Below are 27,951 nucleotides of genomic sequence, written 5' to 3'. Positions count from 1 at the left end.
GATGATGATGATTATGGTAATAATCATTTTTTTAAAGAGAGAGAGAGAGAGAGAGAGAACACCTAGATAGAACAGAACATGGCAAACATATTTACAGTTACAACTTGCCACCCCCTCTTGTTAGGACTTACTTTCCTCTGCAGAGCTGTGTCCAGATTTCATGCAGCAACTCTGAATTTTCTTCAATTCATTTGCTTAAGAATCTGCATGATTACCATCATGCCATGGAATCTAGGCAGCTTGCCTTACTCTTTATTTTTTAAAGGCAAGAGTTTAGTCTTAATAGTTGCTAGCAAAGATCTGAAAACCTGCAGGTTGCCTGAGCTTCCAATGGGCAAAGCTACCAGCATTAGTACTTTTCCCTATTGGCCTTCCTGCTTCTATTGTCCTTTAAAATGGTCCCTCATCCCATCAGCTGCACATATCTGGATTTCCAGAATCTCATCTCTTCAAAGAATGTGGTCCAGAAAGGCAAAATCTTGCTAAGAACTCCCCCAAATGGTGCAATTGCATAGAATACAGTATACACATTTTGGTAGCACAATTTTTATAACTTAATAATAGGACTTGGGAGTATTTTTCCTAGTGCAGATATCCAGGCCTTACTTATGAGGTGCGTTTCTAATAAACTAGACCTTTTGCCTGTTTGCACATGCGGGAGAGAGCATTTAATGGGTGAAACATAACACCTCCCAGATCCATGGATGTGTTTATTAGCATGTGTGTTGTGGCTCCATCATGAACGGAAGTTTAATGAGCCAAGACACAGAAAATATCTACGTCCGCATGTTCCATGCATATGTATGACTTTTGCATGTGTGTCATGTTATGGCATGTCGTACACCATGCAGATGCCATGCCTATGAACATCATCTGCGTATGGGTCCACTGGATATGTATGAGCAGGGAGTTCAAACATAAGTGACCCAAATCTACAATTCAGTCCATCATTACTTCACCAAACCAAACCAAAATTTATCCTGCCTGTTGGGACCTATATTGGCTTTTGGACCAAAGGAAGAAGCGAGATATCAGAAAAGCCTTCCAGCAGCACAAAATTCCTTGTCTAGTAGGCAGAGAGGCTATTTTAATTCTCCTAGTGTATTGTTATTGCTTTCTTTCTGATAAAAGTATGTTTTAGATACTATAGCTAAAAGTTGACCTGGATTGTGGGAAAGTAGCTGGGTTGATAATCCCACTTTTTGGGAAGGGCTTAGACACATGGCCTTCTGGAAACACTGTATTCCTCACTTCTACACAGTACAGTGGTACCTAGGTTCGCAAATACCTTGGTACTCAAACAACTTGGAACCCAAACACTGCAAAGTGTTCCAGTTTGCGGACTTTTTTGGGAAGCCAAGAATGCTCCATTTTGAGTGTTACGCTTCCAATTTGAGTGCCAAAACTTCAGTTTTGAGTGCCACATTTCCATTTTGGGTTCCATGTTTCCGTTTTGAGTGTTATGCTGAGCTATGTCTGTTTTTGCTATTTATTTTGCATTTTTGTTTTTGCGGCTCTTTTGTGTGTGTTACTGTGTGGAACCCAGTTCAGCTACTGATTGATTGACAGTGTGACCTCAGTACATTGTTTATTGCTTTCATTTTATGGATCAATGGTCTCAAATAGTAAAATTCATGTTAAATTGCTGTTTTAGGAGTTGTTTTTAAAAGTCTGGAATGGATCAAACCATTTTGCATTATTTCCTATGGGAAAGCGTGCCTTGGTTTTGGAACGCTTTGGTTTTGGAACGGACTTCCGGAACGGATTAAGTTTGAGAACCAAGGTACCGCTGTAATTCCATTTGGTGGTTTCTCTCTACCTGAATTGTCGGAATGTATCTGCATTAGCTGATGGGGTTAAAAGGGAAATTCACTACAGACATCTCTAAGAAAGAGAAGGAATCACCAGATTCTAAACCTGGGTGTGGCAGCTTACATTAGACCTTTCAGGACAGAAATCTGAACTAGCCTACTAGCAACCCAAGGTCATTTTGCTCTCCATGGGAGAAGGCCAACGGAACAATTATAGAGCACTCAGTGGCTCCATAGAACATGCCTGGAAGCAAAAAACCACTCCTTTAAATTCTTCACAACTTCAACCAAAAGCGGGACAGGGCTTTGGGATACAAGAATCCCCTTGAGCTTTGAACAGACCGTTTACCCTGAGGAGCTCTCCCAGCTCCTGCCACACTTTAGGGCCAAAATAGAAAATACAGTGGAATCTCAGGTTACATACACTTCAGGTTACATACACTTCAGGTTACAGACTCCGCTAACCCAGAAATAGTACCTCGGGTTAAGAACTTTGCTTCAGGATGAGAACAGAAATCGTGCTCCGGCAGTGTGGTGGCAGCAGGAGGCCTCATTAGCTAAAGTGGTGCTTCAGGTTAAGAACAGTTTTAGGTTAAGAACGGACCTCCGGAACGAATTAAGTACTTAACCCGAGGTACCACTGTATGTAAAACTGTCAAATAACCCGTAGCATGGCATAGCATGTGTGTGTTTGTATGTGCGTGGTTAACCCAGCCCCACTTCCACCATCCTGACAAAAATAAATAAATCCCTCCCCACTGTAAAGGTGTTATTTGCTCCAGGAAGAGAAGCTGCCATTGATGCCTGTGCAAAACAGCAAGGGGGGGAGGGGGTTGTTGGAGCTAGGGACATTCAGTGCAATACACAGGTGTACCCTCTACTCCAAGTTGCTTCTTCTCAGACGCAGCCCAGAATCCTTTGGGCTCCCATGCCAGCTAGAAGTGGACACAGACTATGGCCAAGGTGGGTGGGTGGAGGAAATAAATATGAAGGACTCTGCCCACCTCAAGGACATGGAATGTGGAGAGGCAACAGAAGGTAGGATGGTGCAAGATACTGTTCAAAATACTCAGTTTCCTGTTCTCCAACACCAAAGTGGCAACTAACCTCTCTCTATATATATAGATTTTAAAATCCAGTGTTTTTAGGCTCTGGTTACAATATTGATATATCTAAACCTATGGCCTTTTTGGTTTCGAAGCAACCCTACAAAATGACAGAGAGGCATATGAGTGCAACAGAAATGTCTTCTGCTCAGATGGTAAGGGAGCAACAGGAAGATTAGGCAACAGAATAGTTCAGGAAGTCTACCCTCCAATCGAAGCAATTTCCTTCTCCAAGAAACGAAGGAAACACCCATAACAGTCCTCTGGGGAAGCAAGGCTAGAAAAATCTCTGTTCCCTACTACACTCAAAATGTTTTCAAGTCCAAAGGGCACAGCTTCTCACTCCCTCTACCACAAGCTTCCTCCACAAGCCTCGATATGCTTCTAGTATCCAAACCACTTTTCCTACTGAGTCAAAAAAAGAGAAAAAGTAAAGGACCCCTGACAGTTAATTCCAGTCACAGATGATTCTGGGGTTGCAGCATTCATCTCGCTTTACAGGCCAAGGGAGCTGGTGTTTGTCCGCAGACAGTTTTTCCGGGTCATGTGGCCAGCCTGACTAAGCCGCTTCTGGCACAACGGAACACCGAAACCAGAGCAGTGCACTTCACATATGTACTTTGAGGAATCGGTACAACAACTATGTAAGGTAAAGGTAAAGGGACCCCTGTCCATTAGGTTCAGTCGTGACCGACTCTGGGGTTGCGGCACTCATCTCGCTTTATTGGCCGAGGGAGCTGGCGTACAGCTTCTGGGTTATGTTGCCCGAGCAGCGCACGGAAACGCCGTTTACCTTCCCGCTGGAGCGGTACCTATTTATCTACTCGCACTGGTGTGCTTTCGAACTGCTAGGTATGCAGGAGCTGGGACCGAGCAACGGGAGCTAACCCCCGTCACGGGGATTCGAACCACTGACCTTCTGATTGGCAAGCCCAAGAGGCTCAGTGGTTTAGACCACAGCGCCACCCACATCCTTGGTCAAATATGCACAGCTTATGCCCAAATCCATCATGATGAGCACTGCCACCTAATACATGCCTCTGTGCATTTCTCCTTGCCACTGCTCTTTCCCCACCTGTGCCAGTTGGATGCAGCAGGCTGAATTCCTTTAAAAACAGCCATTGCAGCGAGTGCTCTAATCTTGCTATTTAGCATAACATGCACAACGCAACTTCTACTGCTTGGTGGGGGCAACATGAAGAGCTCAAGACCCAGGTTAAGTTCCACCTCAGCTATGAACTTCCCTGTGTTATCAAAGCCTGGGCATTTCCAGTGTTTGAAACTCCCATTGTTATAGACGCGTTTTGCGACCGGGGGGGGGGGTTCATTAGCGCGAGTAGTTTCTGAGCTTGGTGCAGTACTGCGCCTAAGATTTCAGATTAAATCTTCCACAGTGTGGAAGGAAAGGAAGACCTTTTCCTGCCTCCCCACTTCCAGCTACTCTCTGAAGAAGACACCTTCTTAAGAATATTAGGGGAAGGTGAGAAGGGGAAGGACTAGACCATGGAAAAAGTGAACATAATATTTTAGCTGCAGTTCATTCATTTTCAGCTTTGTATTCTCGTTATTAAAAAGCCCGCCTAGACATTCTGTTGTTGCACCCATAACCTAGGTTTAAGGTGCCATTTAGCTCCTAGCTTTCATATCTCAGTTTCTAACTCTGGACATTTTCCCCTCTCAGCTCTCCAGCTGTTAGATGGGACTACCAGCCATCCTAGAGAGTTAGGAAGATGAACAACTTTGGAGATTTGGGGACAATATGAAGCTGAATAAATATGTGATGAGTAGGTACCACATAATGAGTCTCAAATAACGTCACTTTGAGAAAGAAGTGAACAATTCTCTCACACATGATTATCTATCCTGCTTGGGCATGAAGATAAATCTGTGTTAATCCATGCACGCTGCCACACATGAAAGTCACATCGAAAGCAGACATATGCGCCATCTTCACACCCAGCAGGTGTACACAGGGTGTTTTTCGATGCCATGTGGGAAAAATATCACGTGTGAAGCAGCAGATAACAAAATAATCCATGAAAAATGTGGGAGAAAACATACATTTGATGCAGATTGGGAGTTCAGATGCAACCAGGCATTCAACGCCAAATGACGGGGAGTGGGGGATTAACAGCCTTGAGGCTTTCTTTCAGTTTGCCTAAGACTTTTCAAATCCAAACGGGCCAAGGAGCTGCTTAGGGATTGCTGCAGACCTTCAGGTGGCCCTCATAATCTGTCCCTCCCCATCTTACCTACAAATTGAAAAAAAGAAAATGGGGTACAGTGGTACCTCGGGTTACATATGCTTCAGCTTACAGACTCTGCTAACCCAGAAATACTACCTCGGGTTAAGAGCTTTGCTTCAGGATGAGAACAGAAATCGTGCTCTGGCGGTGCGGCAGCAGCGGGAGGCTCCATTAGCTAAAGTGGTGCTTCAGGTTAAGAACAGTTTCAGGTTAAGAACAGACCTCCGGAACGAATTAAGTACTTAACCCGAGGTACCACTGTATATGAGAATTCATGGATCACGATTTCCAAAACAACGTACAAAAAGAATTTCCTGTTTCTTACAGGATCTGTCCCACACAGAAGGAATCTGGACGCTCATCTGTCCCAACCCTGCCCCCTGAGGAACACAATACAACTGGTAAATGGCACACATTGGTACTTAGGAAGATGGCACTTCCTCTGTTTACACCTGATGGAAATATGGCTGCCCTCTAGATCCAGCAGAACCTCAAGCTATATCGACAACCGTCCCTTTACTGAATACTGAGATGTGGCTATTTCTGAAGTGGAGCGGCAGGGTCAGCTGCTGCTAAAACTATTAGGGGAAAACACAGCTAGGCACAAAGAGGCCCACTCACAGTGGAAGTGCCTGGCCTCACCACCACCAATCCTAGCAGTTTTCAGGTGAGCATCACTGGAGCACACAGACTGCTTCTAACCATCTGGTAGACCAGGTGCCCTGTAATCTTTTCCAATTCAGCGTAGCAACAATCTGAAAGATACTCATAACATGGTCCCTTCCTGCCTTGAAGAACTCAGCATGAGGTAGCCACTGAATGGTGCTGTTCCTTTCTGCCTCGTTATTAAGACCCCAGTGTGAGGCATGGGCTCAGAAGGGAGTCCAGGAGGGAGTCCAGGAGACTCCCCAAAGTGCACTGATCCACAGTATATTAAGGAAGTGCACACAGCAGTACCAGAACAAGGCCCAAGCCCAACGGGTCAGCTTTACAGAAGGCAATCTCTTAAGGAACAGCCAGTGAGACTGTGCTAAAGGGACACTGGAAGGAGGCAGAGGATTCAACCGCACATCTTCGCCTTGTGTTTACTTAGAGACTAGCCGCACCCGTGGACACTCAGATCTACCATACAGGCAAATGATGAGGCTGGGTATCTGAGTCCTAGGTTTCCCCCAAGCATAGGGCAGCAGCTGCCAGGGACCGGGTGAGGAGAAGAACAACCTGAACTCTCAGCCCTCCAGCAGAGGAGAGGGGAAGGTGTCTCACCTGAATCGCTGAGTCTGGTGGTGCAAAGGCCCCGTGTACCGTCGAGCTGTGGTCTGGTACAGGTGCGTGAGCAAAGCTTGTCCTGTCTTCTGGCTGGGGTTGTTGGCAAACTTGACTGTGATGGGTTCGCTGGCGCCCAGGGGCTTCTGCCCGTTCAGCCCCTTGATGGCCTCCTCAGCTTCTATCCTCTTGTCGAAGCGGATGAAACCGACTCCTCTAGAGACACCTGGAAGAGCAGGAGTCAGAATGGCATGGGTGTCGTATGAATGCTGGTGAGGGCACCTGCTGAGTTGATAATGCGGGGCTACAGTATGGTGCAGTCAACCCTCGGTTGTCGAATGTAATCCATTCCGGAAGCCCGTTTGGCTTCCAAAATGTTCGACAACCGAGCCGCAGCTTCCAATTGGTTGCAAGAGCTTCCTGCACTCAACCGGAAGCCGCGTCGGACATTCAGCTTCCAAAAAACGTTCGAAAACCGGAGCATTTCGTTCTGGGTTTTTGGCGTTCGGGAGCCGAAATGTTCCAAAAGAGAGCTGTTTGGGAACTAAGGTTTGACTATATCGCTCATCTGAATGCACTTCTTGCATTTTTTCCCCTAGCACCTTGCATTCTTTGTAACATCTGTTTAATTTTCCTTTTTAGTGTCCCTGAATGTTTGAAACACATACAATATATAAAAGACTGGATAGCTACCATTGGATAAATCAGACTTTAGATTAAGCTTTAAATATCTCAGCTAAGTACCCCAAAATAATCTTGGTAGTTTCGGAAGTATCATCCCCCCAACCAATATTGGATTATAGACTCCTTGCAAGTCAATATTTTGAGCTGTGTGGGAGTCACTAGGAGATCTCTGCGAAGGGTGTCAAGAAAAGGACAGTCCAAAATTATGTGGTGTATTGTATCTGGTGTTTTCTTATTACAGGAACAGAATCTGTTATGGCAAGGGATTTTTTGAAACCTTCCAAACAAACAAATGAGGAGAATGCAAGTGCTTCTTAAGAGGTGATATGGGGCCTGGCACCCACACAGTCTCAGCCTGAAGTCCTTCCCATAAGTAGTATGGATCGGTGTAGCTACTCAGTGGAGCAGGAGCACCTGACATATGTAGAAAGCCGTGATTTCTTACTTATTGCTTGACATGTTCTAGGGTTGAGCTCTGCACTCCCAGACACACAGCGGCATCATGGAAAAGATGGGACAAAGAGCTGGAGAAATAAGCCCTACTGGGACGGAGAGTTTACCAGAAATGTGGCACAGTTTGAGCTTGCAAAGAGTTAGAAAGGTGCTGATTCTGGGGACCAAGCAAGGGTGCCCTAAGTGCTTTAGAACTGGGAAAAAGCAGATGTAATTCTTACAGAATTTCACATTATTTGTACCTCCACATACTTGGGGTAACAGGAGAGTCTCTCCTCCCCATTTCCCTTCCCTAGTTACATAGCAATCACACTCTTGATTTTCCTCTTGGCGAGCTCCCACTATGGATGATCCTCTGGGCCCAGGTCTACTAGGAATGTCTCCTATCGCATCTCCAATGAAGTGGTTGGAGCCAGGAGAAAAGGAACACCCGGCAGGAGTGGCGGAATGGAGCAGGAAGAGGATCAAGAAGCAAACAAAGGAAAAAATGCCTTCCAATATGGCATTCCCGCCTCTTCTCTTTTGCTGTGCCTAGAGCAGTCGCCAAAAACATCCTACCACAAGAGGTGGAACTGGGGATAAAGGGGTTGTCTCTGCCCCAGGTATATTCTCCAAATAAAAGGTTACTTCCTGCCTGTGGTGAGATGGGCTGTGACAACCCACACAGAATCACATTTCTCCCCTACAGGAGAATGGACAGTATTTCTATTATTTTTTTTAAATGTATGCATGTCATAATCACTCTAAAAGTCTGTGCAGCCTATGCCTGTACTTACTTCAGAGGAGGATCCTAATAGGTGTCCTCTTTTTTAAAACCTGCTCCATCTGTGTATGGCTGCTTTGTAAGAACTTGTAAGAATTCTGCTGATGAAGCAGATCTATCTAGCCCAATATCCTGCTTTCAAAACTAGCCTCCAAGTGCTTCCAGGAAGTACACAAAGAAGGCTTGAAGGCAACAGCTCTCTCCACCACAGCAACTTGTATTAGAGTCACGACTAACAGTTTTTGGTAGACTTTTTCCAATCCCCCTTTTAAAGCCATCTTTTAAAGCTAGTGGTCCTTGCCACATCTGGCGACAGAAGGCAGCCCTGTTTAGGGAAGTTTTTAATGTTTAATGCTGTATTGTGTTTTTAATATTCGGTTGGGAGCCGCCCAGAGTAGCTGGGGAAACCCACAGATGGACGGGGTGTAAATAATTATTATTACAGTGGTGCCTCGCAAGACGAAAAGAATCCGTTCTGTGATTCTCTTCATCTAGCGGTTTTTTTGTCTTGCGAAGCAAGCCCATTGAAGGATTAGCGTATTAGCGGCTTTTAGCGGCTTATCTGCTGATCGGGTCAGCTGATAAGCGGCTTAGCGGCTTAGAAAAGGGGGGGGAGGGGGAAAAAACCAGCAGGAACTCACAAGACATTGTCGTCTTGCGAAGCAAGCCCATAGGAAATTCGTTTTGCGAAGCACCTCCAAAACGGAAAACTCTTTCATCTAGCGTGTTTTCCGTCTTGCGAGGCATTCGTCTTGCGGGGCACCACTGTATTACTGTATTTTTGGCTCCATAAGACACACCTAGTTTTTAGAGGGTGAATGCAAGAAAAAAAATATTCCTTAAAGGGAGCGCTGAGCAGAGCCTGTATGCATCCCAGGCTCTGCTTAGCACTCCCTTTCACGAGCCACGTGGAACGTGTTTGCAGTGATTGGGGGCTTTTTCCCAAGGAGGAAAAAGAGCTCCACATGCTCTTTAAAGGGAGCACGGCTCTTGCTGGCTTTTGCGGGAGGTGGGAGAAGGGACAGAGGACTGCCCCTCAGTCTCTTCCCCCACCTCGCAGAAAAGCCAGCAAGAGCCAAGCTCCCTTTAAAGAGCACGCAGAGCCTGTGTGCAGCTCTTGGGGGCTTTTCCTGCCTGCATTCACTCCATAAGATGCACACACATTTCCCCTTACTTTTTAGGAGGGAAAAAGTGTGTCTTATGGAGCGAAAAATACGTTGTTGTTGTTGTTGTTAGCACATGACCTTGGGTTTGCATCTGTGCTTGGAAAGCCAATTCCATATACACCTCACGTCCTCCCACCTTGCTATAATGGAGACAAACGCTATGGAGGGCTAATAGTGTACTCTTTTCTATTTTAAGTCTGGCACATATTGATTTTTTGAGAGGAACACGCAACTATGGAGTTTAACGGGACAGCCATGTGTCCCATTCCACACATTACAAAATAAGGACACCTAGATTTGTTGCTATGCATACACTCAACGAGAAACTGCAGCCAATTTTGGCTCTCCGCTGAGCGTATCTGTATAACACATGAGCTTTTAACCCCCCCTTCTTTCATGACTTCACTCACACTTTCCATTTTTTAGTGTTACGTGCAAAAATGTCATGCACAAAACCCTTCAGTACAAGCCATTCTTGCTACCTGTGACATTATCACAGAATTCGAGGCACCGAGGAATACGGAAAATGAGTGTCCAGGCTCAATCCAGGCCCCAGATTACAATTAATTTAGCCCTGGGAAATGCAAAGTGGTAATACAATGGAACCTTGGTTCTCGAACGGCTTAGTTGACGAACAAATCGGCTCCCAAATGCCAAAAAACCAGAAGTATGTGTTCCGGTTTTCGGAAGCCATACGTCAGTCGCGGCTTCCACTTGAGTGCAGGAACCTCCTGCAGCCAATCAGAAGCCACGCCTTGGTTTTCGAATGGTTTCGGGAGTCGAACGGACTCCTGGAAGAGATTAAGTTCGAGAACCAAAGTTCCACTGTATAGACAAGAGTGTTTCTGGGTATTTGCAGAATCCGGGTGAAACTCCACTGATCCTCAACATGAGAATCAACCTTTGTTTGCCTGTGTGGACAAGGCCTGAGCTCATGTACCAAGTGCGATAGAAAGGATACGCAAATCAGAGCGCAAGCCCATGCAAAGGCACATGATGTCCTACAATGATAGCATTATAGGCACATCAGGCACAACCCTTCCTGCTCCGTTTGAAGGACCCCCAGGACTATGATAAATCCTCTCCTCACTCTGCTCAAGGCCCTTTGGCAATCTTTTTCCACCAGTGGCGCTGGTGGCAGGGTACTTATGTGCGTCTTAATACCTGTGACCTGATCGACAAGGATGCGGGAGGTGATGATGCGCCCATACTGCGAGAACAGCTGCTCCATCTCTTTCTGGCTCATCGTCTTGGGTAGGCCGCTCACGTAGAGATTGGCATCACGGATGGAGGCTGAGCTAGGCCGGGCGTAGGACACCTGGTGGCAGAGAGGGCAGAATTACAAACACTCTCGAGAAAGAACTTTCTGTTTCCACCTCCCACTTCAACCCCAGCAGCTGCTACTTTCTTCCAGGGGAGCCAAGGATTCCGCCTTTATTCCTCCCCTGCCTACCTTCACATCCATCTCCCATCCTCTTCCTCTGTAAGCAACCTGAGACAGGAACCTCTCTTTTCACAGTGCCATGCATATTAACTGTGTGGTAATAATAATAAGAGGGATGCGGGTGGCACTGTGGTCTAAACCACAGAGCCTAGGGCTTGCCGATCAGAAGGTCGGCGGTTCGAATCCCCGCGACGGGGAGAGCTCCCGTTGTTCGGTCCCTGCTCCTGCCAACATAGCAGTTCGAAAGCACATCAAAGTGCAAGTAGATAAATAGGTACCACTCCAGCGGGAAGGTAAACGGCGTTTCCGTGCGTTGCTCTGGTTCGCCAGAAGCGACTTAGTCATGCTGGCCACATGACCCAGAAGCTGTCTGTGGACAAACGCCGGCTCCCTCGGCCTATAGAGCGAGATGAGCACCGCAACCCCAGAGTCGTCTGCTACTGGACCTAACGGTCAGGGGTACCTTTACCTTTAACAATAATACTTAACAATACTAACAATATTGCCACCCAGACTCTGCCTTTACACCCCTTCATAGACTCTGGCCTCCTTCCATCATTTGCACAGATTCGTTGAGATCAGGATTTCCCCAAACTTGGGTTTCCAGGTGTTTTCAAACTACAGTTCCCATCATCCCTGACCACAGGTGCTGATAGCTAGGGATAATGGGAGTTATAGTCCAAAAACAGCTGGAGACTCAAGTATGGGAAACCCTGATTAGATGTATAGCTTAGGGCTCATCCAGACATCCTTTCATGTCACTTTTCTAGGCACAGGTCCAGGTTTTAAAGCTCTGTGTCTGAGCAGTTTGTTTGTCCCAGCGTTTCCCCTGGGAACACCAATGTCTTACTGCAAACGTCAATCAGCAAAAAAAAAAACCCTGTTTGCCGTTTGCCCCAGTTCAGTGGCAAAATGTGAGTTCTCCCGGGGAAAACGCCTGGAACAACAACAAAAAGGATGTCTGGATGACCCCATATTCTGTGCTGAAAGCCCTGAGTGGGTGAATGTCAGGCTTCAGGGACTCGGCTCCCCCCCCCCCCCGTCAGTAGATAAACAGAACAAAGTGAAAGGAGTCTCTTACCAGTTAGAATTTTTAATGATCATAGCGAAAGAACAAAGAATCCATTCCTTGGAATGAAAGTGCTCCCAATTAACGGTTCCACCCACTTTCTCCCTAGTCACTTCTGCGCCTTGCAACCTGTGCTTTCTGAGCACTGTGCTTTCTGAGCAGCCACCTTATCTGTTCTCCTTGACCTTGGGCTGAGCAGATGGGTGCTTTCCAGTGAAAGAAAGTCTGTTAACTCTCTCTCTCTCTCTCTCCCAGTTCTTCTTCTCCTACCTCAGCGGTTCTCAACCTGTGGGTCCCCAGATGTTGTTGGACTACAACTCCCATCATCCCTGAGCTCTGGCCTTGCTAGCTAGGGGTGATGGGAGTTGTAGTTCAACAACATCTGGGGACCCACAGGTTGAGAAAGGCTGTCCTAGCTGTTCATCACCCAGTTCTTCCCAACTTCTGCCTTTTGAACTATGCCCCTCTGCAAACCATTGTTCCAAATCTATACTGTCCCATGGCTGCTGGGAAGATTCAGGATCCTGAGCAGGAGCTTTTGGGGGGGGGGGAGGCTCCCACCATTCCTCCTCAGCACAGTCCCTGGCAGTGAAACACAACTGAAAGGAAAGAGGGTCCGTGCCCCTTCTGAACTCAGATATGCATCCCGGCCTTCCTTTCATGAAGGCACCTTGAGGGCAGCTTGCCTGCCCACCCCAACCCTCCTCACCTTGATTGTTTTTGTCTGTAGTTTGAGCCCATTCAACGTGTTGATTGCTTTATCAGCATCGTTGGAGTCAACATAATTGACAAAGCCGTAGCCTAAGCTCTGCCCTGGTGGGGAAGAAGGGAAAGAGGTTACAGTGGAGGAGCTGCCAAGGAAGGAAGGAAGAGACACAGAAATGGAGAAGGGAGGTTTCTTTCAAACCAAAGGGGGAGGGAATAATTAACGCGAAGGTAGCATTTTCAAAAGAGCTGAAACAAAAGCTTAAAGCTCTTCAAGTCTGATGCAATTTTAACGTCTGAATATAAAGGTTAAAATTGGAATATAAGGGTTGTTTCAGTGGGTTCAGAACTATCCTGTGAATGCTGCAGTATATCATTTTGTGCCCCTCACTCCTTCAGCTCCTGCCTGCATTGCTCAGAATACAAAGTGTGGCCTATCGAGTTATTTTGGGGGCCACAAAAGACATGATGCAGGAGAGCTGTGGACCATCTCCAGATGGTTTGGGGTTTTTTGGTTCCTTATTGAAAAGCAGATGTGGGGGTGGCAAATTTGACCACAGCAGAGATAGGGGAAAGTCGTGCCTAACCCTTTCCCCTCCCCAAACTGACCCTCACACACTTGTGTTTTTCTCAAGCAGGGGAGAAGATACAGGGATCCGAAATCTATATCCTGCAGGTGAGGAAGCAGCTTGTTGGGAGCAAATTTTGATCAGAAAAATGGTCCACAAGTTAAACACTTATCTCCCCCACCCATGGTTTCTTTATTGTATTTACATATTTATTAACCTCTAAAAGGAGCTTAGGGTGACAAACACACAAGGGATCAAACAATTAAAGCATCTTAAGAACTATTCCAGTACAGAAACTGGATAGGATCTGCACTTTAAAAGTCTCGTTGGAAGAGGAGAGTCTTCAAGCAGGCCACCGAAAATACAACAGATATGGTGCCTGTCTATTATATAATGTTGTCCTATCAAATTCACACAAGTACCGTGTGAATAGATGGGAAAGGCCTATAGCACCATGGTACAGCACCTCATTTGCAGTTTCAGTCTCCGACACCTCTGTATAGGGCTGGGAGACCTCTGCCTAAAAGCTTGGAAAGCTGCTGTCGATCAGTGCTGACACTACTGAATAGCTGGACCAGTTGTCTGGGGGCTCATTTAGACTTCCTTTTGCCCCAAGCTTTCTAGGCAAAGGTTCAAGCACTTTGTTTCCCCCCCCCCATGCTTTCCCCACGAAAACTCGCTCTTTACTGCTGAATCAGAACAAATGGCATTCCATGGAAAACCTGAATCGCTGTTTGCTCTGATTCAGCAGTAAAGAGCAGGTTTTTGCAAAGAAAGCCCCTAGAAATTGCGGGGCAAAAGGTTAAGTGTGGATAAGCCCTGACTTGGTAGAAGACAGCTTCTACCAAGCATTTTAGCTAAACCAAAAATATTTGGAGATTGGCTCTCCCACACCCTGTCTGTAGTTCGGTCTTGGGGCAGCATGCAATTTTTTCATGGGTTCTTTTCATCCACTTTAGTCGGATGTAGAAGCTAATGGTCTAGAGCAGAGCTTCCCAAACTTGGGTCTCTCTCCAGCTGCTTTTGGACTACAACTCTCATCATCCCTAGCTAGCAGGACCAGTGATCAGGGATGATGCAAACTGTAGTCCAAAAACAGCTGGAGATGCAAGTTTGGGAAGACCCTGGTCTAGGGGAACTGCACCCTATAGACGAATTCAGGAGGGCACTGCAACACACCTTATGTTTCAGCCAATGACACAACCATCCTCCACAACCTAAGAATACCTACAAACTCAGGTCCCAGAGCCCTAGTAGGAGGGCCTCACATCATTATGTAACTGGGTGTCAGAAACATGACCATGGTCAGCATTTGCTAATAAACTCTCAAAGGAGTATTTTTAAACAAACTGGTTTCAGCTCTAGCCTATGCCAAAGTAGCAACCCTTCCATCGGCTATTAGAATGAGAGTGATCTGGAAACTAGTCCCAGAATCCTGTTTTGGGCTAACAGGAGCACTAGACAACAAATTAACATTAAACAAAAGCACTACTAAAAATCAAGTTACTGATCGGAGGGGGCCTCATTTAATTTCAGAAAGGCACAGACTCTTATTAATAGAAGCAGCAGTTCTTAAGTAACAGTCCTTAGTCCAGAAGGCCTTAATAGAGAAACAAGCGGGGACTCAAAGAAAATGTGTTGGGTCTCTGGGCTGCTGCTGTTTAGACCTCCCACCTGTTCAGAGATTATGCAGGGGTTCCAGGGTGTGTGTGAGGAACGGCACATTATTTCCTTGGTCACTTAAAGGGCCTCATCCAAGTATATCTGAAGGAGTGCCCCCACCGCCATCGTTCTGCCCGGACACTGAGGTCCAGCTCCGAGGGCCTTCTGGTGGTTCCCTCGCTGCGAGAAGCAAAGTCACAGGGAACCAGGCAGAGGGCCTTCTCGGTAGTGGCACCTGCCCTGTGGAACGCCCTCCCATCAGATGTCAAGGAAATAAACAACTATCTGACTTTTAGAAGACAGCTGGAGGCAGCCCTGTATCGGGATGATTTTAATGCTTGATGTTTTTATTATGTTTTTAATATAATAAAAAGCCACCCAGAGTGTCTGGGGAAACCCAGCAAGATGGGCAGGGTATAAACAATAAAATAACTATTAAGGGAATCATGCTTGTTTTTTTAAACCTCATTGCATGCATGCGCTGACTTTAATCTCCACTTCCAGGTTGCTATGAACCATCAGGGCAGATAAAGTGAACCCACAAGCCAGATCAAACTGGGCAGCCCTTTGAAGTGACTCACCAGCCCCCCCCCCACTGGAACCCCCCTCCCAATCAAAACACTGGGCTAGGATGAGAGGTTTAATCCACTCCACCAGCCCAAAGTTGCAATGGGGCAATGTCCGCACCGAAGCAGTGAGCTTGCTGAGGCTCAAAGCTTCTCCACCAAGCGCAGCTCTATGCTGGGGAGGTATCTGTGTGTAAAATGGGGAGGGTGACCTGTGTTTCTGTATGTATGTGTGATAGCATGTGTGTTGTATGCAGGGCTGGATTTAGGTTTGACAAGGCCCTAAGCTACTGAAGGTAATGGGCCCTTTATATGGCCAGCTGCCCTTTCTCAACAACAAATTGCCGCTGTTTTTTGTGTTGAATATATGCTATATGGTCATTTATGGACCTAATAGGTATCTAAAGCCATTTGCACATATTGCCATGCAACCCATCCATGCAGAATGTAGGCACCCTATATATAGAAATGAGTAAACAAGTGATATTTTAGGGAGCTGGCTAGCAGGCGGGGCCCATTACAGTGGTACCTCAGGTTACGAACTTAATTCGTTTCAGAGGTCCGTTCTTAACCTGAAACCGTTCTTAACCTGAGGTGTGCTTTCGCTAATGGGGCCTTCTGCTGCCACCGCGCCGCTGCCGCACGATTTCCATTCTCATCCTGGGGCAAAGTTCTCAACCCGAGATACTACTTCTGGGTGAGTGGAGTTTGTAACCTGAAGCGTCTGTAACCCAAGGTGTCTGTAACTTGAGGTACCACTGTACTTACATCATAGGAGCCTACACAACACAAAACGCTGTTGCTGTATGTAGGTTTTATTTTGTTTTTTTATCTTATATTTTGGAAATGTACATCCAGTTTTTCCCCCCTTTAAATTTTTGGGGACCCCCAAGAGAGTGGGACCCTAAGCTAGAGCTTGTTTAGATTATACGTAAATCCAGCATTGAGCTTGTGTGTGCTGAACCATATGGTTGGTGTGTGGTTGTTAACCACATTGGAAATGACCCTTATCTGCGCCTGCTGCCATGCAGTCCTTGGAGGGCCCCCAAAAAAGGTTAGCCATGCGGGTGGCGCTGTGGGTTAAACCACAGAGGCTAGGAGTTGCCGATCAGAAGGTCGGCGGTTCGAATCCCCGTGACGGGGTGAGCTCCCGTTGCTCGGTCCCTGCTCCTGCCAACCCAGCAGTTCACGTCAAAGTGCAAGTAGATAAATAGGTACCACTCTGGCGGGAAGGTAAACAGCGTTTCTGTGTGCTTCGCCAGAAGCGGCTTAGTCCTGCTGGCCACATGACCCGGAAGTTGTACGCCGGCTCCCTTGGCCTATAGAGCGAAATGAGCATTGCAACCTCAGAGTCACCCACGACTGGACCTAACGGTCAGGGGTCCCTTTACCTTTACCTCTGGGTTAGGGCCTCAACTGCTTCTCCACACCTTTTCATTTCCCCAGCTGACACCCTCAGCATTGATGGAGGCTACTATGCAAGCTCAGTCCTCCTTGAGCTGCTACCTGGGGAGTCTTTTGCGGAAGCAGGCAGAAACTATTCTGTCTGTAGGTGGCCCTGTTCCACTGCCAAACTGACAGATACAGGATACAGGACTACCCAGTTCAGCATTTGATTATGCTGATGACAATGACTAGCTGGGGGAATTCTCTGAAATATTCCTCACGTGCTGAAAAGGAAACCTACTCATCTACTTAAATTTTGAAATTTAAACTGAGAGGTGGTTTGCCTTTTTTAAAAACGTGCTGCAGACTCTTCAGCAAAAACTTCCAAGTAATACGACATGCACATCACCACCACCCCCTTCTCCTCGCAGCTTTGCTTGCGTCATGTAATAAAAATTTAAAGTCTTATATATGTAATAAATGTTCATAAATGTACCAACCAAGCACGTACATAGATATGGGGACCACATGTCTGGAGCAGAACAGGAAGACCGCCCTGAAACCATTTTGACTCTCAAACTGACCAAATGTGTTCTCTGCAAGGAAGGAGGGGGTGAGGGAACCTTCCCATTGTGTCAGGAATTGGGTAATCACCATCTCAAAGGAATGGCCAGACTACCAGGAAAGGCAATCAGATAAGGCATTCTCAGATAACCTGGCAGACAGGAAAAACAACATTCAAATTTCTGTTGTAGACCGCCTTTTCTGTGGTATGATATTTGTGGGGGGGGGTGGTCTTGGGTTACACCCCTTCTGTGATGTATGTATGATGTATGGAGGGGTGGTCTTGAGCTCCAGGGCAGGAAATTTAAAATGTCTATATAAGAGCACGCACACCTTGATTCTGGGTCTTCCTGCGTGTGAGGGGAGCACCCTGTTGCAACAGCTTTAATAAAGATCAGGCTTACTAGCTGCTTTGCTTCTCAATATTCTCTGGTTGGCCTCTGTTATTTTCTCTTACCGATAGGGAATCCACTTAAGGACTCTGTATGGGCTCTTGGATACCCCATAAGGGAAGAAGGGCAGATTTTGTTTACAACAGTCACAACCAGGGCAATGGTTGAGTTTCAACCTGGGAGCCTCTCACAGATGGGACCACAGCTCACATCATCTTTGCCTGACAGTTTTGCAGGCTGGAGCGGAGAGGAGCTGAGAGCCCTTCAGCTCCCCCCAACTCTATTCCACACAGTGGGTTTAAGGTAAGAAAATGTGGGCGTTTGCGGCAAGCAGGCAAACCAGTATAAGGGTTTTAGTAGAAAAATGTGTAAGATCCACTGACGTATAACAGAAAATGCAAATTGTAGCGCGACACTTTTTAATTCTCTAGCAAGATTTTCTCAATTTTCTTTTTTGATTCGTTAATATTAAAATCAACCATGCCATGAGCTTTGTGCTGCTGACTTCACAAAAGTTAAGACATCATAGCAAAAGTTGCACCTTCAGACACAGACCGGAGACGCCTTCAAACTGCATAATCACCAAAATGTTACACTTGCAGAGGACAATCTCAAGAGTTATAGATTTTTATATATGAGATCAGACAAAATGTGCCTCTGTGCTATAAATAATTCAGATTTCATTTGACGTTTTGCACAGCTCAAAAAACAATTAAAATAACATATCCAATTTGATAAATGTTATTAATAGAAATTCCAAGGTTTATCACTTTAACGCATGATACAGCAGCTTTAAGATACCCAGATTTCAGTGTCTGAATCAATGTTAACTGTAATTGTGGAAATTGCATTTTGCCCTATTTGCCTAAGGGCAAAACGAGATATAGCTTGCATTTCCCAGCATCTTTTGATAGCCCAGGCTGAGAGCAGCTGCAGGGGCGATTAGGATTGTGGCAAGTGGAGGGAGGGAGGGTTTTCAATCCCTTCCCATGTCAATTCTCTTGATGCTAATTTTCCCCTCCCACCTGGAACCATCATTAGTTGTAGAAGAAAATAATAATAATAATAATAATAATAATAATAATAATAATAATAATAATAATAATAATTTATTTATACCCCGCTCTCCCCGTCCAGGGCCGGGCTCAGGGCGGCTAACACCAAATATAAATTACAATAAAACGTAATGGGGGAAAAAACGGTTAATTAAAACACGGCTTAAAATACAGTTTAAAATGCAGCCTCATTTTAGTAGTAGCCCATAGATCAAGACCATAAAGGGAGGAAACATCAGATATTCACCCGAGCCAGCTATCCATGCTGGTCCTACATGGGCCAGCAAAAAGGCCAAGCGAAGATTTATATACCAAATCCTATATAAGGGGTCAGAGTGATTCTAAGCCGAAGGCCAGGGGAGAATAGCTCCATCTTGCAGGCCCTGTGGAAAGATGTCAAATCCCGCAGGGCCCTAGTCTCTTGTGACAGAGCATTCCACCAAGTTGGGGCCAGTGCTGAAAAGGCCCTGGTTCTAGTTGAGACCAATCTAACCTCCTTGAGGCTTGGGACCTTCAAAGTGTTGTTATTTATGGACCTTAAGGTCCTCCGCAGGGCATACCAGGAGAAGCGGTTCCATAGGTACGAGGGTCCTAGATGCTTGTATATTAGTAGTTTGGGAGGGAGAGGGGGCGAGCAATTTACATCAGAGAAATGGAATCGAGGAGAAAGGGTTAAGTCCTCATTTCTTGCACCACAATCTCAACCCAAACTGTTATCCCCCAATGGCCGCTTATTTATTTAGGAAAAGAAATCAGAAAAAAAATTTATAAACTACTCAATAAAAAATAAATCTCCAAGCAGTGTATATGAAATAATATACAATATTTATTAACAATACACTGAGAAAACAAAGATTTTTAAAACAAGCATATGTAGCTATGTTTTATGTCTGAATAGGATTAGTTTTTAGTATATGTCTACAGCGCTGTGGGTTAAACCACAGAGCCTAGGACTTGCCGATCAGAAGGTCGGAGGTTCGAATCCCCGCGACGGGGTGAGCTCCCGTTGCTCAGTCCCTGCTCCTGCCAACCTAGCAATTTGAAAGTACGTCAAAGTGCAAGTAGATAAATAGGTACCGCTCCGGCGGGAAGGTAAACGGCATTTCCGTGTGCTGCTCTGGTTCGCCAGAAGCGGCTTAGTCATGCTGGCCACATGACCCGGAAGCTGTATGCCGGCTCCCTCGGCCAATAAAGCGAGATGAGAGCTGCAACCCCAGAGTCGGCCATGACGGGACCTAATGGTCAGGGGTCCTTTACCTTACAGCAGTAGGGGGTGGGTGTCAACAGGCAGTGAGTTCCAAAGTACAGTATTGGTGATGCCACACCGAAATATCAACTCCTCATGAATTTGAAAGAACTATCTGGGCCCCTGGAAAAGTGCAAGTTCTGCAGATCAAAATGGTTAAGAAGGTTGTTGTTGTTGTTGTTTAGTCGTTTAGTCGTGTCCGACTCTTCGTGACCCCATGGACCAGAGCACGCCAGGCACTTCTGTCCTCCACTGCCTCCCGCAGTTTGATCAAACTCATGCTAGTAGCTTCAAGAACACCATCCAACCATCTCATTCTCTGTCGTCCCCTTCTCCTTGTGCCCTCCATCTTTCCCAACATCAGGGTCTTTTCCAGGGAGTCCTCTCTTCTCATGAGGTGGCCAAAGTATTGGAGCCTCAGCTTCACGATCTGTCCTTCCAGTGAGCACTCAGGGCTGATTTCCTTCAGAATGGAGAGGTTTGATCTTCTTGCAGTCCATGGGACTCTCAAGAGTCTCCTCCAGCACCATAATTCAAAAGCATCAATTCTTCGGCGATCAGCCTTCTTTATGGTCCAGCTCTCACTTCCATACATCACTACTGGGAAAACCATGGCTTTTACTATACGGACCTTTGTTGGCAAGGTGATGTCTCTGCTTTTTAAGATGTTGTCTAGGTTTGCCATCGCCTTTCTCCCAAGGAGCAGGCGTCTTTTAATTTCGTGACTGCTGTCACCATCTGCACTGATCATGGAGCCCAAGAAAGTAAAATCTCTCACTGCCTCCATTTCTTCCCCATCTATTTGCCAGGAGTTGATGGGCCCAGTGGCCATGATCTTCGTTTTTTTGATGTTGAGCTTCAGACCATATTTTGCGCTCTCCTCTTTCACCCTCATTAAAAGGTTCTTTAATTCCTCTTCACTTTCTGCCATCAAGGTTGTGTCATCTGCATATCTGAGGTTAAGAAGGTACATATGGTCTATAGTCCATGCTGTGGACTATGCCGAGATGGCAAAACTGATTGGAAAACTCAGAAACCAAGAGGATAAAAGCTTTATAAAAGAATGGGAAAAATTTCTAAGTTATTTAGGAGACCACTATAAGCAGATGGAAACATTAGCAGGATTTTGATTTCACTTGTGGTTTAACAATTACCATGGACAATATGGTTTGATATATAAATTGGAGTATGGAAGAATATGAGGTATTAAATGCTTACAACGGGACCCCATGGAGGGGACGGGAGGAAGTCCTGAGATTCGAAGGAATGTCTTTATATGGATATACTTTTTGATTCTCTGTTTATAACATATATATATATATATATATATATATATATATATATATATATATATATATATATATATATATATTTGCTTTCGTAGATTTTCACGGGTACAGGAATGCAGGTTTTGGTGTCTTCGGGTGTCTTCCCGTGTAAGAGTCGGGGTGTCTGGGCGACGTTTCGACGAGGTCTCACTCGTCATCTTCAGGCTGGTGCTTTCGGCTTCTTGTTACTGGAACAGAGCAGAATCTGGTGTTTGAGTTCCTATAAATACTGTTGAGGGGTGTGGTGTATAGCCTCCAACGTTCTGGGCAGAGAGGAAGTTGCACCCCCCTGCAATCCCTACACAGATCTGGCTGGCACAAGGCACAAAATTACAGCTCGCCCCTATACACGAAGCCAAGCCAGAGCACAACTAAATGCAGCACAGCCATCTTCTCAGAAAAACTCTTCACAAGCTCAAGAGGTCAAGACACGAAAGCTTTAGCAACTATCTACACTTAATGACCCACCCAGTGGTATTCAGAATATCACTCATGAAATCACTCAAGATATCCCTCAAGTAATTAAGGAACAAAAGAAGAAAAGGCACACTAATCTAGGAACTTCCTCTCTGCCCAGAACGTTGGAGGCTATACACCACACCCCTCAACAGTATTTATAGGAACTCAAACACCAGATTCTGCTCTGTTCCAGTAACAAGAAGCCGAAAGCACCAGCCTGAAGATGACGAGTGAGACCTCGTCGAAACGTCGCCCAGACACCCCGACTCTTACACGGGAAGACACCCGAAGACACCAAAACCATATATATATATATATATATATATATATATATATATATATATGCTTTCGTAGATTTTCACGGGTACAGGAATGCAGGTTTTGGTGTCTTTGGGTGTCTTCCCGTGTAAGAGTCGGGGTGTCTGTGCGACGTTTCGACGAGGTCTCACTCGTCATCTTCAGGCTGGTGCTTTCGGCTTCTTGTTACTGGAACAGAGCAGAATCTGGTGTTTGAGTTCCTATAAATACTGTTGAGGGGTGTGGTGTATAGCCTCCAACGTTCTGGGCAGAGAGGAAGTTCCTAGATTAGTGTGCCTTTTCTTCTTTTGTTCCTTAATTACTTGAGGGATATCTTGAGTGATTTCATGAGTGATATTCTGAATACCACTGGGTGGGTCATTAAGTGTAGATTAGTTGCTAAAGCTTTTGTATTTATAGGAACTCAAAATCTACGAAAGCAAATATATATATATATATATACACACACACACACACACACACACAAACCCATATGGAGCCAGGCGATTCTTCTTAGTAAACTGGTTCCAAGCATCTAAGAACTTTGTATACAGTGGTGCCTCGCAAGACGAAAAGAATCCGTTCTGTGATTCTCTTCGTCTAGCGGTTTTTTTGTCTTGCGAAGCAAGCCCATTGACGGATTAACGGATTAGTGCTATTAGTGGCTTTTAGCGGCTTATCTGCTGATCGGTTCAGCTGATAAGCGGCTTAGAAAAAGGGGGGGGAAGGGGAAAAAAACCAGCAGGAACTCGCAAGACATTGTCGTCTTGCGAAGCAAGCCCATAGGAAATTCGTTTTGCGAAGCACCTACAAAACGGAAAACTCTTTCGTCTAGCGAGTTTTCTGTCTTGCGAGGCATTCGTCTTGCGGGGCACCACTGTACTAAAAAATGAGACCCCAAACTTGGCCCAGTAACAAATCAGTAGGCAATGCAGATCTTTGAGCAGAAGTATAATTTTCTGGTTGGATCTCACCCCTGCCAGCAACCGTGCTGCAACATTCTGAACTAGCCCAGCCTTGAAATTACCAACACCTGGACTCCTGTGCCCAAATTATGGTTGCAGCAGTCGTGTTCAGCTGAAGCTGCTAAAAGATGCTCCTAGCCACTGAGGCCACCTGTGTCTCCAGCGGCAAAGGTGGATTCAGGAGCACAGCCAGACTGCATATCTGCCCCTTCAGAAGGAATGCAGTCCTGTCCAGGTCAGGCAAAGTTCACAAACATGGCAGCCGCTCACCCGCAGAGCTCTGTCTTGCCCGGAGTCAGACTTTGTTTATTTCTCCTCATCCAGTGCACCACTGCAACCGGGCACTGATCCAGGATCTGCACAGCCTCTTCTGAGTCAGATGTGATGGGGAAACAGAGCTGAGTGTCCTCAGCAAAGTGATGGCACCTTGCCCTAAATCTGCTAATGACCACTCTCCCAAGTGCTTCATTTAGATATTAAATAGCATTGGAAACAAAACAGCATGGCTTTCAGGACGCCTTCTAAATCCGGCCTGCGGACGGTCCGGGAATAAACGTGTTTTTACATGAGTAGAATGTGTCCTTTTTATTTAAAATGCATCTCTGGGTTATTTGTGGGGCATAGGAATTCATTCATTATAATTTTTTAAAAAATATAGTCCAGCCCCCCACAAGATTTGAGGGACAATAGACTGGCCCCCCGCTGAAAAAAAATTGCTGACCCTTGTCTGGTGCTACTCCCTAAAATGAACACTCAGAGGCAGGGAGCAGAACCACTGTAACACAATGTCCACAATATAAACCAACAGTGCCAGTCCAGGAGGATACCAGGGTCAAAATGGTATCAAAAAGCCACAGAGAAATTGAGAAAAAGAGAGAGAGAGAGCAAGGTCACACTCCCCTTGTCCCACTGTCAATAAAGGTCATCCATCAGGGCGATCAATTTGTTCCCATGGCTAAGTCTGAATCCTGATTTGAATGTGTCTGTACGGTCATACCTTGGAAGTTGAACGGAATTCGTTCCGGAAGTCTGTTTGACTTCCAAAATGTTCAAAAAACAAAGCACAGCTTGTGATTGGCTGTAGAAAGCTCCTGCAGCCAATTGGAAGCCGTGGAAACCCCATCAGACGTTTGGCTCCCAGAAATAGTTCGCAAACTGTAACAGTCACTTCTGTGTTTGCAGCGTTTGGGAGCCAAAACATTCAAGAACTAAGCTGTTCAAAAACCAAGGTAAGACTGTATTATCCATGAATGCCTGAACTTGTTCCACCATAACCATCTACTGTACCACCTAAGGGGGGTTTGTGGCTAGTTGGTAGCTAGTTTGTCCAAAGCAATGGGTCTAGTACTAGTTTATTTAGAACTGGCTGGACCACCGCCTTCTCCAAGGTGACAGGAACCACCCCAACATGCAGCAAAGCATTAACCACACTCTGGATCCAACCAGTCATAGCTCCACTGCTAGAGTTAGTAAGCTAAGAGAAACAGGGATCAAGGGGGCAACATGGCTGGGCAGAGAGCTGAAAGCACCTGTAAGTAGAAGGTGATCCCACCACACATCGAGGCTTGGCCATCGGAACCTGCCACAAATGCAGAGTTAAAGCAACTTTATCATCAAAATGTGCAGCCAGTTGGTCTCAAGCAGGTTCTTGAGGGGCTTTAGTGCGAGTCAGCAGTTCCAAACTGCACGGAAGAGCTCCAGTGGTGAGCTGCTTGAGGCACAAAATGCATCTTCTTCAATGCCTTGTAGGCAAAATTATGTCCAGTAAGTGTTTGGTTGACCCTTCAAGGGAACTTCTGAACCGCTTGAGCTTCTCCAAATACCAGGGAGCATACTGGGTTCTACAAGACCGAAGAGGACACTCAGGAGTGACTGTGTCTCATCTCACCGTTCCACAATAGGAACCAAGGTTTGGACAAGATCATCGGGCTTCTCTGCTGCCAAGTTCCCCAGAACATTCAGAAATCCATCAGTTTCCATCAGACTTCAGGGCAGACCCTCCGAATGGGCCCACCACAGTTGCAGGGGGGAACTGCCATCACCAGTCCAAACTTTACCAAATGGTGGTCTGACCATGAAAATGATTTGCCCTGCACACACCCCAACTTCAGGCCACGCCTCGCATCACTCTGGGTAAAGTCTGTAAATTAAGGGCAGTAAGTTGGACCGAAGGCCATTTGAGACAGCCCCATGGTGGTTGTGGAGGCCATGAAGTTCTGAGTTAGATCTATAGCAGCCTCTGTGTGGATATTAAAGTCATCTAGGGCTTCCAACACTGTGCTAGAGATCACCTTGGCCAACTCAGTCTGGGAGGCTGCTGAGCAGAAGAAAAGTGGTTGGTACACCCCCAGTTTGCTCCCCTGGCCCAATACCAGGTGCATGCTCCTCTAAGCCCACCTGAAGATCAATAGTTTTTTTGGTAAAGGGGATGGAAGTCCTATGGACGATGGTGACACACAGACCCAGATTCGCTGGTTTGGCTTAGTGCTGCACTATGTCCCAAGGTAGCAGAGCTGAGTTGGTCAGACCCACCCAGTTCACCCACCCAGGTCTCAGTATGCACACCAAGTCGCCCCCTACAACCTCAGTCAAATGGTGGTAAAGTATGGTCTTATTATGGAATTACGGTAAGTAGCAGCAATGCCAGAGCAGAGAGTTCAGCCCATAAGTGACCAGGTACTTCTGGAAGCAGAGCAGCTGAGAAGCGAAGCATCTGGACCTGTGGTGGAGTCTCCTTCTTTGGAGGTCTTTAAGCAGAGGCTTGACAACCATATGTCAGGAGTGCTCTGATGGTGTTTCCTGCTTGGCAGGGGGTTGGACTCGATGGCCCTTGTGGTCTCTTCCAACTTTAGGATTCTAGGATTCTATGATTCTATGACCTCTGCCTCAGATGGTAGCCAACCCCTCTTTCCAAACAACAGCTCCGCTTACCCACAATGACCAAAAATAAAACAGCACACAAATAATGTTGGGAAACGCTTCCAGGCATCTTCCATGGCAAGTTTCGTTTTGCCCCTAGAGCGACAGACAGCCATATTCTGACACTCAGTGGGCAGGAAGAAGGCCCACCCCTTGAAGAAGGTTGGTTACTATTGAATGATGATGGTGTCTTCCTGCCATTAGGTAGGTTGCCTCTCAATGTCTTTATCACCACCGTGTGATAAAGGGTACATCCAAGTTCACAATTGAAACATTCCAACTAATTGGAACTAAACACACATTTCCCTGCTAACTTGATTGTGACAAAGTTTGTAGTTCGGGAATTTAAATCTGGAATCTACATTACAGTCCCCGAGGGGGGAATGACTGGCATTCGCTATAAAATATGCCACCCAGACCCTCTTTCTAGTTTTTGCGATATATTTTTTTAAAAAATTGAGAAAGTATCTTACTAAGTTTCTGGACTGCCCCTTTCAACTTGCTGCTGTTTCCAGCGAGACCACATTCATTCTGCATCCGTGAAACGACTACAGGTCAGGAACAGACAATTTGCAGTCAGGGTGTTTTGGGCTTGGGCAGAACAATCCAATGGGGCAAGGAAGGGGTGAATTTGTGGTGCAAGAACCACTAAATTCATAACTCTCTGGGCTCATGCCAGAAGGTGGCGGGGGGCAGAGTTTTCTCCTGCTATCCTGCACTGCTCCCCCCGTTTTGTGTTTTTCCTCCCAGCGGTATCAATCTGAAGGCAAACAGGGGCATATCTACCGCTGGAGCACTGGTTGTTGCAGAAGAGCAATGCCACTACAGCGAGGCATCTCCTTCTCCAGCTGCAGAGAGCTCCACTATACCCTCCTGTTCCTGGAACACCCTCCCAGGGAGCTTAGTTTTGCACCCTAAAAAGACAACCTCTTGTACAACCAATGTACTTTCCATGCCATGCTGACCCTGTTGTATCTTAGTAATGCCTATCCATCTGTCAGTGTGCATGTGCTTCCTTCCTTTAATGCTACAAATTCTCTGTCGATATTTCAGTTTTCTTTTATTAAACTTGATAATTTACTTCAGAGTTACATTTTGCCTGGATTTCTAAGTATATACTACATCTTCTGAGTTATGTGGCCGGTCACACACTGCCAAGGGGTTGCACAGAAGCTCGGTGCACCTGGATGAGTTTTGGACTAATACTAGCAAAGAACGTAACTTGACTTCAAGCCAAATAAACTGCAAACTGTGCTTAGCTTGGGTTTCCTTCTTGTTTTTATAGAATGTTGGTGGCGACACAACAGGGGGCAGATTACATACTAAAACTACCTAGAAACAGTAACTAGAAGTTATCGCATCTGGATCTGAAGGGAGGAGAGAAAGAAAACCCTGGATGTCAGCCTCCCAGACGTGTGACAATCGCTCTCCTGGATTTGGCAATTAGATTAAACGGCGATCTTTGGAGCAAGCATAGAGAACTGGATCAGGTCAGTGGGCTGGAACCAGATCTTCTGCAAACCCCATGAGCCTTTTGGACAGGAGAATGAAGCTGCCCACCTGACAGTCACCTGATGTCACCATTATTTCAGGTGAAGCATTCCTGTTTGCTGAGACTCTGTCTGCTGCACAGTTTGATTTCAAACTGTCTGGGCAGTTTGCTAGGCACAGACAATTAGCTGACCTTGGAAAGCCTGCAAGCCCTGCTTTCGGCAAAGATCTTTATCTTTGCCTTCCCCGCACCTGATATCTTGTATGATGTCAGGTGGGGGACAGGTGGCCATGGCCTGGGGATAACAGCCTTGCAGGCTAAATTAGGATCCCCATCAG

General features: G+C 46.1%; 1 protein-coding gene across 7 annotated transcripts in view; it reads right to left on the bottom strand.

Annotated features, from left to right (window-relative positions):
* Positions 1 to 27,951, bottom strand: part of ELAVL3 (ELAV like RNA binding protein 3) — a 91,348-nt gene that overhangs the window by 9,512 nt on the left and 53,885 nt on the right. For all 7 annotated transcript variants that reach the window (XM_082205071.1, XM_082205072.1, XM_082205074.1 and 4 more), the window contains exons 3-5: positions 12,718 to 12,821; positions 10,660 to 10,813; positions 6,430 to 6,655 (exon numbers count right to left, since the gene is read on the bottom strand). In XM_082205071.1, coding sequence (XP_082061197.1) covers positions 6,430 to 6,655; positions 10,660 to 10,813; positions 12,718 to 12,821 — 484 coding nt within the window. The remainder of the gene's footprint in view (positions 1 to 6,429; positions 6,656 to 10,659; positions 10,814 to 12,717; positions 12,822 to 27,951) is intronic.

This window comes from Podarcis vaucheri (genome assembly GCF_965113315.1).
Source record: "Podarcis vaucheri genome assembly, chromosome: 17".
Lineage (NCBI taxonomy): Eukaryota > Metazoa > Chordata > Lepidosauria > Squamata > Lacertidae > Podarcis > Podarcis vaucheri.
This window is presented reverse-complemented; position numbering and strand designations above follow the sequence as displayed.